A 17,277-nucleotide genomic window follows, 5' to 3' on the forward strand; every position below is an offset into this window, starting at 1 on the left:
TTAAACGCGGCTATAATTAGAGTCAATTTTTTCTTAAACTTTTTTAATTATTTTTTTTAATTTTAATTTATTTTATTTCATTAAATTTTAATTTAATTTTAAATAAATAAAATTTTGTATAATAAAAAAATTATAATATATAATATTATTTATTATAATTTTATTTATTAAAATAATATTTTTAATTTATTTAAAATATAAAATAAAATAATTAAAAAAAAGTTGGACAGCGTCCAACTTTTTAAATTTTTTAATTATTTATTTTTTTTAATTTTAATTTTTTATTTTATTACATTTTTATGTAATTTTAAATTAAAAAATAATATTTATAATAAAAATATTATAATATATAATATTAAATATTATGACTTTATTTATTAAAATAATATTTATATTTTATTTAAAATAAAATAAATAAAAATTAAAAAAAAAATTCGACGTATCATCTAACTTTTAAATTTTTTTTAATTATTATTTATTATTTAAAAGAAAGCTAGACGCTATTATAAGTAGCGTCCAGATTTCCTTTAAAATTTTTAATTTATACGCTATTATAAATAATGTCCAGACTTTAAAAACGCTGTTATATTTAGCGTCTCGTATTCACATTGTCCAACTCAGCATAATTCACCCATTTTTTATAATTACTCTCAAACTCACCTTTTTTTGTATAATTTTTTTTTATTATACCTTTTTGATAAAAATCCCTGTTGATGCTGTGTGGATTTTTAACGGCACAAAACATAGAAACAAAAAATGGAGTTCTATAGGAGGTGGGGTTTGTCTGAAGATGAGATTTGGTCTATTTTCAGAAAGCATCTTGTATGACTTTGTCTGAGAAGCAGGTCATTGACACGATGAATTTTCAGCCTGTTGCTGTTGCCAGAGTTCCAAGCGTTCTTGCTTTTAGTTTGGAGAAGAGGATTATGCCTAGATGTTCAGTCGTAAGAGTTCTACTTTTAAAGGGTTTGATTAAGGCAGATGTCCATTTATCTTCGGTGTTGATACCTTCTGAAAAGCGCTTCTTGGTAAGTTATGTGATCAAGTATAAAGAACAGTTGCCTCCATTGTTAGATCTCTTTCAAGGGAAAAATGAGTCTTATAGAGCTTGGCTCTGGCCTTGACACTAAGGCTTCGTTCTGGTGTTTGGGTGCACTCAGAAAAATTAGTCAATGAAAAATATTTTACTAATCAAAGGAAAATAAGTCATTTTTAAGGAAAATGATTTCTATTTTTCAAAAGAGGAGGTCATTTTTTGTTTTCTAAATTTTAAAAATCTTATTAAAGCTCTGTTTGTTTCACAGAAAATATTTTCCTAAAAAATATTTTTTGTATTTTCAGGTATTTGGAAGCATTTAGAGAATTTAGTCAACGAAAAATATTTTCCTGGTCAAAGAAAAATTAAGTCATTTTTAAGGAAAATGACTTCCAGTTCTTTAAAAGAGCAAGTCATTTTTCATTTTCTAAACTTTGAAAAATCTTATTAAAATGTGAATATACTTATACATATATGAAATAAATAAATATCATTAATTTAACATTACAACCAAACAACATAAAATATTTTCATGAAAAATATTTTTTGTGATGCAAGTCATTTTATGTGAAACAAACAGAGTTTAGAATATAAACATACTTATACATACATGAAACAAATAAATATCATCAATTTAACATTATAATCAAACAATAGAAAATATTTTTTTAGAAAATATATATAAATTATTTTCCGTGAAATAAATAGAGTCTAATCTAGTATTTATGGGTTAGGAAATCTTTCTAATTGATTCCCTTAATTTCTTTGGTGCATTCAGCTTCTACTCTAGACTGTTTTGTTTTTTCTTTCTTTTTTTTTTTAATTTTTATTTTTTTTATTTGGAGCTCAAGAAGATTTGAAGTGCTCATCTTTTTTTTTGAGGAAAAGATGGTGGCTTCCATTTTCTGTCTTGCAATAACTTGAGGTAAAGTCCTACATTTGATTGCTTGTTTCCTGTAAACCAAAATGTTTCGATTTTGTTGAAGTGCTGAATTGCTTTATAAAAGTGTAGAGAGGGTTAATGCTTGGTGGTTAGTGCTCTTATTTTCTATATTCAAATGCGTGAATTAAGTTGGCAACATGAGAAAACAGTTGCACTGCCCTTTTTGCTAGAAACACAATCATTCCTTGATTAATGGAATCATACCCAGGTGCTCAGTCCTGGAATTCTTCCTTAAAAGGACTTTGGGTGTGGGAAACATCCTGTTGGATTTTGAATTGTTAAGGTCAAAGGATCTACTGGATTCTAGGCGTTGGAAACAAGATGCTCTGTTGTTCTAGAACCATGATTTGGATTTGAGCAATAGGACAGTTGTCACAGGCAATAGATCTAATTTAAGGGCATTTTTTGTTTAACTGTTGAATATAGTTGATAATCGTTAGCTAATATCTATTATTGTTAGCTGATAGCTGATTTATATTAAGTATTTAATAAAATTATGTTTAGTTATTATTGTTAATATGTAAAATGACTAATAAAGATATATGTCATATAATTTATTTTATTATTGATGACACCGTATCATTGATTTAACATTGCTTTGTTTAATTTTTTGATTCATATCTGTTCATCCTTAATAGCCTTAGCTTATGACAACATGTGGGGTTATACAAATTAATGTATTAATAGAACAATCTTTGTTGAATCTTCATGATTTTGGTCAAATTATTAGCATTATAATTAAGAATGAGCTACCTGAAAAAAATTTGCAAAAGAAATATGCCTGAAGGTTAGTAAATTTATTCACTAAAAAATTTTAAATAATAAATTAATTATGAATACTTTGACTATAATTTTATTTTTTATAAAATAAAATTATTTTATTAAAAATTATCACACCATAAATTAAAATAAATATTTTATTCACTTATATAAATAAAAATCTTTATAAGTTATAAATGACACATTGCAAGTTCAAATTCCTTGATTTATAGACTAGTTTATATATATAACCTGAAAAAAAAATAAAAAAAAAAAAAAGCGGAAGCGTCATATTATTCTTTTTAATATGGAATTATATAGATTTTTTTAAAATAAAATTAAAATTAAAAAATTTTATTTTAATAAATTAAATTGAGTGATTGAAATTAAATAGAGATAAATGATATAATTTATGCAGTTGCCCAAAGATATAAAGGGTTTCTGGCTTGAGAGATTGAAGTGTAAGGAATTCTAAATTTAAGGGAATTTATAATAATAAATTAAAAATAAGAACGAAAGTGTAATAATTTTAAAAGTTAAGGAATAATAGATAAAAATTAATCTCAAATTAATCAATTTAAATAAAATAAATGTATGAAAAATTGAAAAAAAAATATAGGATTATAATTCTTAACTTAAAAGATAATTATTATACCAAATAATGTAAATTTATAAAGTAAAAAAAATTAAAGGTTAAATATTTTTAAATAAAAAATATAAATTTTATCATATTTAGTATATTAATTTTAATAATTAAAGATGTTGCATGAATTTTATATTTTAAATAGACTTTTTAATATATTAAATTTTCAATTCTTAATCGTAGAAGTATGCTTGTTAAAAGTTAAATATATAATTAAAAATTTAAATTAAAATGAAATTTCATATTCAATTAGATAAAATTATTATTAAGTTAAGAATTATTAAATATTATTTATAATTAAAAAAAAAATTAAACTCATTTAAAATAAAATCATTAATCCAGAGCGAGGCATGAAGCAAAAGGCGTGAAAGGTGCGTTTAGTCACAAAAAGTTCTCTGTTATTAGCGGCCTCCTTCCTTGTTTGGTTGCCGCTAAGAGAATTTCTCAGTTCTTTCATAATTTATTGAATCTGGGTAAGCTCAGCTGTTTTTACGGTAGGTATCCTTCAATGTTTGGTTTTTCCTATTCAAGATTAGCTTTGAATAAGAGTGTTTCTCTGTTTGTTTCGAATGCTCAACTGGGTATTCTTCCTTTTCACTCATTATTCGTAATCAGATCCTTTTCGTCTTCAACATCTTCGAATTTGAATGACAACTCATTTGTAGTCTCATATCTCATAAATTCATGTGGATTAACTCTAAAATCTGCTCAATCTATCTCTAAGATTAAGAGGATTCGTTTTGAAACCCCTGAAAGACCGGACTCAGTACTTAGGCTTCTCAGGGAACATGGATTCACCAATACCCACATCTCCAGAATTGTTAAGAGTCGGCCCCAGGTGCTCTTAGCGCATCCAGAAAACACACTCATGCCCAAGTTCGAGTTTCTGTGTTCTATAGGGGTTTCAACATCAGGCCTTTCAATAATTGTTTCTAGGAACCCATTTTTGTTGACTCAAAGTATAGAGCAATATCTTATCCCACTTTATGAGTTCCTTAAAAGTATACTTGTTTCTGATGAGAAAGTAGTTACGGCCCTGAAACACATGAGAGGGTGTACTTTTAAGCTGAACTGCTTTTCGAACAATTTAGCCTTCTTAAGAGGGCTTGGAGTTCCTCAATCATCCATCTCTTACTTGCTCACCCAATGTCCGTCACTAATGTGCCAAGAAATGGGCAAGTTTGCTGAAAGGGTTAATAAGGTTATGAAACTAGGATTTGACCCTTCAAAAATTATGTTTGTTGAGGCAGTCCTTGTTTTTTATATGATGGCGCAAAAAACATGGGAACACAAAATGGAGGTTTATAGGAGATGGGCTTTGTCTGAAGATGAGATTTGGTTGATTTTCAGAAAGCATCCCATTTGTATGACTTTGTCTGAGAAGAAGGTCATGGGTACGATGGATTTTCTAGTGTACAAAATGGGCTGGCAGCCTGCTGCTGTTGCTAGAGTTCCAGTTGTGCTTTGTTATAGTTTGGAGAGGAGGATTATGCCTAGATGTTCAGTTGTAAGAGTTTTGCTTTTAAAGGGTTTGATTAAGGCAGACATCCATTTATCCTCGGTGTTGATATCTTCTGAAAAGCTCTTCTTGGAAAGGTTTGTGATTAAGTATCAAGAAAATGTGCCTCAATTGTTGGATATCTTTCAGAGAAAAGGGGATCTTAAAGAACTTGGCTTGGACTTTGATGATAATTTTAAGATTTCTAGGTTACGAAATGTCTAGCCTGCAGCATGTGAATCTTAAACCCATTAATTCCAATTTGATGTTGCTTTCTAATTGATTCCCTTAATTTCTTTGGTGCATTGGTAAGGCTTTGATGAGTAACCTTGATAACTAACTTTTACTTCATTTGACTCTTTTTTTGGTTCAAGTTCAAACTGGTTAAGATTTGAAGTCTCTCTCTCTCTCTCTTAAATTTTTTTGTAATCTATATTTTGCGATAACTTGAGATAAAGCAGCACATTTGATTGCTTGTTTCTTGTAAACCAAATTTTTGTAAGTGTTGAAATTCTTTATAAATGTGTAAAGATGATTAATGAAGTGGGATAATCTTTAACTTGTTGGCAGTTAGTAGTCTTATTTATTATAGTCAAGTACTTGAATTAAATTGGCAGCTTGAGAGAGCAGTTGCACTGCACTGGAATTCTTCCGTGAAAGGACTTGAGTGTCGGAAACTTCCTGTTATATTTTGTATTGTTAAGGTCAAATTATTCATTTGTAAATGGGTGTTGAAGACAGGATGCTTGGGAGAATGATAATTCTAGCATCAGGACTTGGATTTAAGCAATAGAACAGTTGTCACTGGCAACAAATCCATATTAGATCTTTATGTCGACTGAAATTCTTCCACATTGGATGAGACAACATCATTGATTTAACAGTGGTTCTGCAGATGATAATTTTTCATTTGATTTGTTTTATTTTTTGATGCATTGTTGGTCATCTTAAATAGCTTCAGCTGATGATAGAAATTAATCTATTGATAAAACAATGTTTGCTGATGCTTCATGGTTTGGTCTCATTTTTTGTATCCCAGCTTGGTGTAATTTCAACCATTATTTTTCTTTCCTTCATGTAGGTGGAGGTTAACAGGCAGCATCTCTATAATTGCTAAGAAAACTAGAGATGTCATAGTAAATAGGTCGCCAATCACTAGACCTTGGCATGTCCTAGTTTTACAGTATTGTTGACGATGTTTTACATTGAACTGTCATACTTCATCATCGAGAGTGCCTAGGTTGTTTTCAGTGAGTATCCTGCAATGTTTGGCTTTTCCTGTTCAAGATTAGCTTTGAAAAAGAGTGTTTTTCTGGTTGTTTCAAATGCCCAACTGGATATTCTTTCTTTTCATCCCTTCTTCATTATCAGACTCTTTTGGTCTACCATATCTTCTAATTTGAATGAGCAATCTTTTATAGTCTCATATCTCATAAATTCATGTGGATTGACCCTAAAATCTGCTCAATCTGTTTCTAAGAATAAGATCAGTTGCCTCAATTGTTGGATCTCTTTCAGGGAAAAATGAATCTTACAGAGCTCCGCTTTAGGCCTTGACGCAAAATCTAGGATTCTGGGTTAGGAAGTACATAGCCTGCAGCATGTCAATCTTAAGCCCATTACTTCATGTTTGATGTTGCTTTGATAACTCGATTTTACTTTAGACTCCTTTTTTTTTTTTTTCTTTTTTTTGAAGTTGGAATCTGTGAAGATTTGAAGTGCTCATTTTTATTCTTATTTTAATTTTATTTTCAGCAAAAGATGGTGCCTTCCATTTTCTGTCATGCGATTGCTTGAGGTAAAGTCCTATATTTGATTGCATGTTTCCTGTGAACCAGAATGTTTCTTTTTTGGTTGAAGTGCTGAAATGCTTTATAAAATTGTAAAGAGGTTTAATGAAGTGGGATAATCTCTAAAAATGAAGAATTTCTTGTTGGTTAGTACTCTTATTTGCTATAGTGAAATACGGGAATTAACTTGGCAACATGAAATAGCAGTTGCACTGCACTTTTGCTAGATACACAATCGTTCCTTGATAAATGGAATCATACCCAGGTGCTCAGTCCTGGAATTCTTCCTTGAAAGGACTTGGGTGTGGAAAACATTCTGCTATATTTCGAATTGTTAAGATCAAAGCATCTACTGGGTTCATCTGTAACTAGGTGTTGGAAACATGATGCTTGGTTGTTAAACATTACAAGAGAAGGGAGAGTGACAATTCTAGAACCAGGATTTAGATTTGAGCAATAGAACAGTTGTCACAGGCAATGCAACCATTTTAGATCTTTATTTCCAGTGAAATTCTTCTGCATTGAATGACACTATATCATTGATTTAACAGTGGTTTTGCTGATGATAATTTCTATAGATTTGTTTAATTTTTGATGCATAGCTGTTCATCTTAAATAGGTTCAGCTTATGATAATGTGTGAGGTTATACAAATTAATATATTAATAAAACAATGTTTGCTGGATCTTCATGATTTGGTCTCACTTTCTGTCCAAGCTTGGCATAATTTTCTACCATCATTTTTCTTCCCTTCCCTTGATGTGAACTGCAGTGACAATGTCAAGTAGGTGGAGATTAACAGGCAGCTGCATCTCCACATTTGCTAAGAAAACCATTTAAGACTACTTTTTTTTTCTTGTCAGTTATCATGATTTGCATTTCTTAATAATCCTCCATATTGATGTTCAAAATCATAAAATTAAATTACTCAAGGTTAAAATTTTTTAATAAATCTATATCATTACAATATAATTATTAGCATTATAATTAACAGTGAATTAACTGAAAAAAATTGCAAAAGAAATATTGCTGAAGGTTAACAAATTTATTCACTAAAAATTTCTAAATAATAAATTAATTATGAGTACTTTGACTGTCAAATTATTTTATTAAAAATTATCACTCTATAAATTAAAATAAATATTTTATTCATTTATATAAATAAAAATGTTTATAAGTTATAAATTAATAATACACCTGTAAATATATATATATATATATATATATATATATATATATGAATGAGAATTTAAATGATTGATATTTTAACAGAGAAGTATTGCACTTTCAAACTATAAACTTAGTTTCGTTGGGACCCAAAAATTTGTGATGTGAAATTTGAATATGAGAATGCATAAATTTTAGTATTTAACTAGTTAAGTGATAATAATTTAAATTTTTTTATTTAATTTTAATTAAATGATTTTCAATCGATTAAATTTTTATTTTTTATATATTGATAAAAATTTAATTATTATTATAATTTTATATTAATACATTGATTTAATAGTATTTAGTTTAAATTAAATTAATGGCAAATTTTTGTAAGTCATCTTTCAATTTTTGAAATTATCATACTTTAGACTTTCATCTATTATTACTATAAAATTTCTTAATTTTTAAAATGATTACACTTCAGTCTCTTAACTTTTAAAGTTGTTACACTTTCATATTTCATTTTCAGTTTGTTATTATAAAATGTCTTAATTTTAAAATTTATTATACTTTAATTCCTTATGTTAGAAACCTCTCATATTTTTTGCCAATCTTATATGTGATAGTATCAGAGTGTATAATAAAAAAATTAAAAAAAATATTATACAAGAAATTCATATTATCTTTTTTCTCTCTGTACTCTTTATCTTTAATATAAAATCTCTCAATTTCAATTTTATTTTAGAAAAAGTCCTTTTAACCAATTATAGTAGGTTTTCAAGTTATTTTATTTTAATTAACACTAAATCAATATGTAATCAAAATAAATTTATAAATTACTATTTTTTTATTTTTTATATTAAAACTAAAATATTGATAAAATATTATATACTAATAAGATATTATTTTAACTTTTAAAATAATAATAATAATAATATTATTTTTTCAGGTGGTTACAAATTAAATTTTAATTAATAATAAATAACATATATATAATTTATAATATCATTAACAAATTTAGTTAAAATAAAATAATTTTACTGAAAATAATTATTAATTAATTTAATCATAAAGATAAGAAATAAAAAAATAAAAAAAAGGCAAAAAGGTAATCTTATTTTTTCAAGCTGGAAATCTATTATTGCAAGTTAGGGAGGCTTTTTTGAAACAGAAATAAAATTGAGGGATTTTATTTTAATAAATTCAAGTTGAGTGACTGAAATAAAATAATCACATAAGTTAAGGGATAGTTGGTGCAATTTACCCAGTTAGCCAAAGATATAAGGGTTTTTTTGGTATAAGGGATTGAAGTATAAAAAATTTCAAAGTTGAGAGATTTTATGGTAACAAATTAAAGATTAAGGATGAAACTGTAATAATTTTAAATGTTAAGAGACTGAAGTATAATAAATTTCAAATTTGAGGATTTTATGATAAAAAAAAAAATAAAGATAATGGACATAAGTGTGATAACCTCAAAAGTTAGGAGATGGCTAGTAAAAATTAGTCTCAAATTAATTAATTGAATTAAAATAAATGTATGAAAAATTGTGAAAAATAAAATAAAATATAGAATTGCAATTTTTAACTTAAAAGATAATTAGTAAATAAAAATCTTCTTCTAACATATTTGAATATACGAAATAATGTAAATATATAAAGTAAAGATATTATTAAAGATTAAATATTTTTAAAATAATATATATATATAATTTTTTTAACATATTTAATGAATTATTTTTAATAGTTGAAGAACATATTTGATAAATTATTTTTAATAATTGAAGGTGTTACATGAATTTTACATTTTAAAAGGGCTATTTATATATTAAAATTTCAATCTCTAGTTACAGAGTATGTCTGTTAAAAATTAAAGGGAAAATTATAAAAAAGTACATTGTGGTTTAACTCATTTTTCACTCCACATCTATGGTTTATTTTGTGATATAGAGATACCCTAAAATTTTACTCCATTAACAAACATAAACTTTCGTCTTTTTTTTTTAGCTTATATTTGCTGATGCAACATTAAATGTTTAATTAAAATTATTTTTTATTATAACTGTGGATCCATTACTTTTTCTTCTTCTTCCTCTTTTTCCTTCTTTGAACCCGAAAAGCAAATGATACTCAAGCTGAAATTTTATTTTCAGGAAAATCATATCACCGACTAGCGCTCTATACATATATTGCCTTGGTACAACTAGGCAACTAATTCATTCATTGATGATGAGGAATGGGAGAGAGTATGAAATACTTACTTCTGGAAGTTATAAAAAAAATTAAATACTGTGTCCTTAAATTAGTTTAAAATGATGAAGATATAAATACTCTAAAATTAGCTATGTGCAGCTCGGACACACATCAAAATGATATTTGAAAAACATCAAACAGAAATAATATCTCACGTTGAGATTGTTGTATCTCCCCATGTAAAGCCCTTGCTCCACGCAACAAACTAGGAAATTCATTTGCAGATTCTGAAAATAATTGGCCTCCATTGAATAAAAAAATCATCTCATAAAGATGAATATACAAAATTTTTCAACTAGACCAAAAGATTTTTAAAATATCACAAACAAATGAAAGGCCCAACTGACCTAATATAATAATGAATGATATCAGGAATAGTTATTGCTCAAGTAAAAATGTTTTCAGCACCATCCCTTATTGCTTGTAAATCCTCAGGTTTATTATATAAAATTAATATTTAGTCATTCTTGTTATGGACACCCTCAACCAAGTTTAAGATCAAGAAAGAATATCTCTCCCAAAAAGAGCTAACTCAATGGGAGACTCAGGTTTTTTATGAGTATGATAAAATGATACTGCTCTTTTCAAGTTACAAGTTTCAATACATTTCAAGTCAATTGCTTCATTCTAATGAGCAACAATATTACTATTGTGTTCCAATGAATTATGCGTTTATTTTAGAGTTGACATGTCATCAAATGCATTCAAGTTCTTTTGAATCTAAATTGAAGCATAAAATATCATGGTTTTGCTATTTGCAAGCTATTGAACTTCGAAGAAGATGGTGCAAATACAACTGTTAATTCAATTCTGTCAAGGAAAAAAGAAAGAATACCTCTTTTGTTTTGTCATTGCATGATAAGGACCTGAAGTAACAGGTTTACATATCTCGCCACAATGGAGTAAACATTTTTCATTCAATAGAGAATACAAAGCTATGTTGGCATAGCATTCAAAGAGAACAAATCTATTCATTCTATTTTTATCATAAAAATTAGAGGATTTTGTTGTATCATTTCATAACAGATTTCATATAGGCATGTCAATAGATCAAGCAAAGATGCTATACTTAAATCATTATATATTATTATTAGATTAATAAAGATAATGATTGTTTCATAATCTACATTCCGATTAGTTAGGAGGAAAACCTAAAAAATAACATGCTTATTTCACCCTTTACACTATTACTAGATGTTTATAAATAGAAGAGACTATTTCAAGTGTTGCTTTAGATCGATATGGTCATTATAATGATTCAAGTGTGATTGTGAGTTTTTATTTTGCATAGATGTTTATGGTGTTTTGTGATGTCAACAAATTTTTGTGGGATATTTTTAATTTATTTAATTTATTAAATATTATTTTTTTAATCCACAACAACATGCAACTAATGGATGCATGGAGAAAAATGAAAAATGGTTATTTGCTAATGGAGTGAAACTTCAAGCCACTTTGTCATAAAATCTGACCTGAAATATCTTATCTAAAAATAGATGAAATCACATGTGCTTTTTTGTAATTTTTTTAAAATTAAATTTATAATTAAAAATTAAATTAAAATGAATAAAATTATTCAGTTAAGAATTATTAAATATTAATAATTAAATTTATAATTAAAAAAAAAGTTAAACTCATTTAAAATAAAGTCATTAACCCAGAGCGAAGCACTAAGCAAATGGCATGAAAGGTGCCTTTAGTCACGATAATTTTCTCTGTTATTAGCAGCCTCCTTCCTTGGTCCGCTTGCTGCTGGATGATTTACTGCTTGGAGAATTTGTCAGCTCTTTCATAATTTATTGAATCTGGATAAACCCTTAAAGCTCAGCTGTTTTCACGGTAAGTATCCTTCAATGTTTGGTTTTTCGTGTTCAAGATTAGCTTTGAATAAGAGTGTTTCTCTGTTTGTTTCAAATGCCCAACTGGGTATTTTTCCTTCTCACTCATTATTCGTAATTACATCCTTTTCGTCTTCCACATCTTGTAATTTGAATGAGAACTCATTTGTAGTCTCTTATCTCATAAATTCTTGTGGATTAACCCTAAAATCTGCTCAATCTATCTCTAAGATTAAGAGGATGCGTTTTGAAACCCCTGAAAGACCGGACTCAGTACTTAGGCTTCTCAGGGAACATGGATTCACCAATTCTGACATCTCCAGAATTGTTAAGGGTAGGCCCCAGGTGCTTTTAGCGCATCCAAAAAATACTCTCATGCCCAAGTTTGAGTTTCTGCGTTCTATAGGGGTTTCAACTTCAGGCCTTTCAATAATTGTTTCTAGGAACCCATTTTTGTTGACTCAAAGTATAGAGCAACATCTGATTCCACTTTATGAGTTCCTTAAAAGTGTACTTGTTACTGATGAGAAAGTAGTTACGGCCCTGAAACACATGAAACGAAATTTTAAGCTGAACAGCTTTTCGAACAATTTGGCCTTCTTAAGAGGGCTTGGAGTTCCTCAATCTTCCATCTCTTACTTGCTCACCCAACATCCGTTTGTAATGTTCCAAGAAGCGGGCAAGCTTGCTGAAGGGGTTAATAAGGTTATGAAACTAGGATTTGACCCTTCAAAAATTATGTTTGTTGAGGCAGTCCTTGTTTTTTATACGATGACGCAAAAAACATGGGAACACAAAATGGGGGTTTATAGGAGATGGGCTTTGTCTGAAGATGAGGTTTGGTTGATTTTCAGAAAGCATCCTATTTGTATGACTTTGTCTGAGAAGAATGTCATGGGTACAATGGATTTTCTAGTGTTCAAAATGGGCTGGCAGCCTGCTGCTGTTGCTAGAGTTCCAGTTGTGCTTTGTTATAGTTTGGAGAGGAGGATTATGCCTAGATGTTCAGTTGTAAGAGTTTTGCTTTTAAAGGGTTTGATTAAGGCAGACATCCATTTATCCTCGGTGTTGATATCTTCTGAAAAGCTCTTCTTGGAAAGGTTTGTGATCAAGTATCAAGAAAATGTGCCTCAATTGTTGGACATCTTTCAGAGAAAAATGGATCTTAAAGAACTTGGCTTTGACTTTGATGATAATTTTAAGATTTCTGGGTTAGGAAATGTCTAGCCTGCAGCATGTGAATCTCAAACCCATTAATTCCAATTTGATTCACTTTCTAATTGATTCCCTTAATTTCTTTGGTGCATTGGTAAAAGCTTTGATGAGTAAACTTGATAACTTTGACTTCTCATTAGATTCTTTTTTTTTTTTTTTTTTTTTTTGGTTGTTCAAGTTCAAACTGGTCAAGATTTGAAGTGTTTATCTTTTTTCCTTTTTCTTTTTTTTTTATCTGAATCTCTATTTTGCAATAACTTGAGGTGAAGTAGTACGTTTGATTGCTTGTTTCTTGTAAACCAAATTTGTTTAAGTGTTGAAATTCTTTATAAATGTGTAAAGAGGATTAATGAATTGGGATAATCTCTAAAAATGAAGAGAATAATCTCAAATTTGTTGGCAGTTAGTACCCTTATTTATTATAGTCAAGTACTTGAATTAAATTGGCGACTTGAGATAGCAGCTTCACTGCACTGGAATTCTTCCATGAAAGAACTAAAGTGTGGGAAACTTCCTGTTATATTTTGTATTGTTAAGGTCAAAGTATCTACTGGGTTCATTTGTAAATGGGTGTTGAAAACAGGATGCTTGGGGGAACAGTAATTCTAGAATCAGGATTTTGATTAAAGCAATAGAACAGTTGTCACTGGCAAAAAAATCCATATTAGATCTTTATGTCCATTGAAATTCTTCCACATTGGATGATGCAACGTCATTGATTTAACAGTGGTTCTGCAGATGATAATATTTCATTTGATTTGTTTTATTTTTTGATGCATTGTTGTTCATCTTAAATAGCTTCAGCTGATGATACAAATTAATCTATTAATAAAGCAAGGTTTGCTGATGCTTCGTGATTTGGTCTCATTTTCTATCCCAGCCTGGTGTAATTTCAATCATTTATTTTTCTTTCCTTCATGTGAGCTGCAGTGACATTTTCATGTAGGTGGAGGTTAACAGGCAGCATCTCTATAATTGCTAAGAAAACTAGAGATATCATAGTAACTAGGTCACCGTTCACTAGACCTTGGCATGTCCTAGTTTTACAGTATTGTTGATGATGTTTTACATTGAACTGCCATACTTCATCATCGAGAGTGTCATAGATGTTTTCGCTGGGTATCCTGCAATGTTTGGTTTTTCCTGTTTAAGATTAGCTTTGAGTAAGAGTGCTTTTCTGGTTGTCTCAAATGCCCAATATTCTTCCTTTTCACCCATTCTTCATAATCAGACACTTTTCATCTACCATATCTTCTAATTTGAATGAGCGATCATTTTTTCTGGTGGATTGACCCTAAAATCTGCTCAATCTGTCTCTAAGAATAAGAATATACATTTTGAAAACCAGACTCGGTACTTGTGGGTTTCTCAAGGAACATGGATTCACTAATTCCCACATCTCCAGAATTGTTAAGAGTTTGTCCCAGGTGCTTTCAGCGAAACCCAAAAAGACACTTTTTCCCAAGTTGAGTTTCTGCATTCTATAGGGGTTTCAAGATCAGGCCTTTCCTCAATATTTTCTAGGAAACCACATTTGTTGGTTCAAAGTATAGAGTGATATCTGATCCCACTTTATGAGTTCCTTAAAGATGTACAGGCTTCTGATGAGGAAGTAGTTAGGACCCTGAAATGCATGAGAAATGCTTATACTAACTTTTTGCAGAACAGCTTTTCTAAAAATTTATCACTCTTAAGACAGCTTGGAGTCCCTCATCTTCCCTATCTTACTTGGTCACTAGGGGAGAGCATTCGGTTGGTTCGGTTCCAAACCGAACTGAATACTAAAAACCGAAAATCAAATCGTTTAAAAATGTAAATCGAACCGAACCAATCACCTAAGGATAACTGAACCGAACCAAACTGAAAAATAACGGTTCGGTTCCATTGCATTAAGCCGAAAATATTAGGATTTTTATTGTTTGGGTTGCTGTAAAATTATTTGGGCTGGGCTTATGCATCTTGGGCCTTAAGATTTATGCATATTGGGCTGAAAAATTATTTGGGTCATTTTACTATTCAGTTTAATCGGTTTTAACCGATAAAAAACTGAACTGAACGGAAAACCAAACATATTAAAAGTTTTAAACCAAACCGAACCAAAACGAACCAAACCGATAGAACTAAAAAACCGAACCGATTGAACCGAAATGGCTCGGTTCAGTTTTTCGGTTCACACCAAAAACTGCACAGGCCTATTGGTCACCAATCGTCCATCGGTCATGTGGCAAGAAGTGGGCAAGTCTGCTGTTGTGGTTAAGATGATTATTAAACTGGGATTTGACCATTAAAAAGTTATATTTTTTGATGCAGTCTGGATTTTTAATGCCATGGCGCACAAAACATGGAAACAAAGGATGGAGTTATACAGGAGATGGGGTTTGTCTGAAGATGAGATTTGGTTTATTTTCTGAAAGCATCCCAGATGTTTGACTTTATCTGAGAAGCAGGTCATTGGCACAATGAATTTTCTTGTGTGCAAGATGGGTTGGCAGCCTGCTTCTGTTGCCAGAGTTCCATGTGTTCATTTTGCGTTTAAAGGTTTGATTAAGGAATCTTCAGTGTTGATACTTTCTTAAAAGCACTTCATGCTAAAGTATGTGATCAAGTGTCAAGAACAGTAGCATCAATTGTTGGATCTCTTTCAGGGAAAAATGGGTCTTACATAACTTGGCTTTGGCTTTGATGATAAATGTAGGATTTCTGGGCTAAGAAATATATGGCCTGCAGCATGAGTGACTTTGATAACTAACTTTTACTTCTCATTAGATAATTTTTTCCCTTTTAAGCAAAAGATGGTGGCATCCATTTTTTGTCTTGCAATGAATTGAGGCAAAGTCCTGCATTTGATTGCTTGTTTCCTATAAGTCAAAGTGTTTCTTTTTTGGCTGAAGTGCTGAAATGCTTTATAAAAGTGTAAAGAGGGTTAATGAATTGGGATAATCTCTAAAAATGAAGAATTTCTTGGCCGTTAATACTCTTATTTATTATAGTCAAAATGCGTGGATTAAGTTGGCAACATGGGAGAACAGTTGCTGTCAAATGGAATCATGCCCAGGTGCTCAGTCCTGGAATTATTCCTTGAAAGGATTTCGGTGTAGAATAAAATAGTTTAGTTCTTACAGGATCGTATTTAAACGGATATGTTGTATGATGAACAAAACCTCTGTTGAGTTGTCGAGAACTAGTCATCCATGCATCCCATCTCTAACATCACTTAATTTGGGATGCCTAGCACCCCTTTATCTAGTGTGCCAACTATTGCAATTTGCTAATTAATCCTTAAATTAGTTAATTATAAATGAACCCAAACAGTTAAATATCTAATATTTAACCTCATAACTTTAAATATTTATTCAATTAAGTCCTTAATTGCAAAGAGCAAAATAGTCCCTATAACTTACATTTTGATCCTTGAAACATTAAAATTTTTTAGTTTTAAAGCTCAATTTCATCCTGTAGGGAAAATTCAATTTAGCTCGAAGGACGCTTCTCCAAAAGCTTCATCGACTTCTCAGAGGTTCTCAGAGGATGCTTCAACAATATGGTTCCTAGAGCTTCATCAACTTCCGCACTAAACAAGTTGAAGAAGAGGATGCTTGTTCTCTTGAAGCAAATCCTTTTGACGAAGAGCGCCAAAATGTGGTTCCCGCAGGATGCTTGTTCTGTTACATTTGGCAAATCCTTTGGATGCTTGTTCATTGCTGTGACATCCTTTTGGGTTCAATGAAATTGAGCAAGTTGGCGATTGATTAAGTTTTTGCCTAATGTTGACTTGTTGAGCAATGCTATCTAAAGACAAATAGGAAGAGAAAAGGTTTTTGATCTTTGATTTGTTGTGTACAAACTTGAAGAGGAATAAAGTGATGTTAATTGTTGAGTTGTTATGCACAAACTTTGCAATTGTCTATCACTGTTCTTGAAGCTACATGGATGAGATGCAGAGGCTTGCGGAAAAATTTATTCTTATAATTGAAGAGATAAATATTTATTGGTGCAAATTCTTCATTAATTCCCTGCTGTAATTGTTGAATTCTTGAGCATTTGCTAAAATTATTGAAATTTGTTATTGATTTATTGAAATTATGTAATTTCTTGATTTTATTCTTAAATTTCTTTTAATAGAATTCAATAGAATGGAGGGGGAGGAG

General features: G+C 29.8%; 2 protein-coding genes and 2 long non-coding RNA genes across 5 annotated transcripts; all 4 read left to right on the forward strand.

Moving 5' to 3' along the window:
* Positions 1–3,696: 3,696 nt before the first annotated feature.
* LOC110658872 (uncharacterized) lies at positions 3,697–17,217 on the forward strand. Of its 2 annotated transcripts, none has more exons than XR_009149464.1 (3): positions 3,697–3,875; positions 6,635–6,677; positions 16,589–17,217. It is a non-coding gene; the product is annotated as an uncharacterized LOC110658872 (long non-coding RNA). The 2 variants fall into 2 exon arrangements; XR_009149463.1 differs by lacking the exon at positions 16,589–17,217 and adding an exon at positions 6,877–7,359.
* On the forward strand, positions 3,873–5,158 carry LOC131180786 (uncharacterized). The gene has a single exon (XM_058148470.1). The coding sequence runs from the start codon at positions 3,890–3,892 to the stop codon at positions 5,102–5,104; it is 1,215 nt and encodes a 404-aa protein (XP_058004453.1). The 5' UTR covers positions 3,873–3,889; the 3' UTR covers positions 5,105–5,158.
* Positions 11,716–16,019, forward strand: LOC110658871 (uncharacterized). Its single transcript, XR_002495666.2, has 2 exons — positions 11,716–11,915; positions 15,440–16,019. It is a non-coding gene; the product is annotated as an uncharacterized LOC110658871 (long non-coding RNA).
* Positions 11,914–13,531, forward strand: LOC131180787 (uncharacterized). Its single transcript, XM_058148471.1, has one exon. The coding sequence runs from the start codon at positions 11,930–11,932 to the stop codon at positions 13,139–13,141; it is 1,212 nt and encodes a 403-aa protein (XP_058004454.1). The 5' UTR covers positions 11,914–11,929; the 3' UTR covers positions 13,142–13,531.
* Positions 17,218–17,277: the final 60 nt, after the last annotated feature.

The sequence above is a fragment of the Hevea brasiliensis genome, chromosome 6, assembly GCF_030052815.1.
Source record: "Hevea brasiliensis isolate MT/VB/25A 57/8 chromosome 6, ASM3005281v1, whole genome shotgun sequence".
In the NCBI taxonomy this organism is placed as follows: domain Eukaryota; kingdom Viridiplantae; phylum Streptophyta; class Magnoliopsida; order Malpighiales; family Euphorbiaceae; genus Hevea; species Hevea brasiliensis.

Bases quoted from the DNA above. Each gene is read 5' to 3' on its own strand.
- LOC131180786 (XM_058148470.1), top strand. From the start codon at position 3,890: ATGTTTGGTTTTTCCTATTCAAGATTAGCTTTGAATAAGAGTGTTTCT.
- LOC131180787 (XM_058148471.1), top strand. From the start codon at position 11,930: ATGTTTGGTTTTTCGTGTTCAAGATTAGCTTTGAATAAGAGTGTTTCT.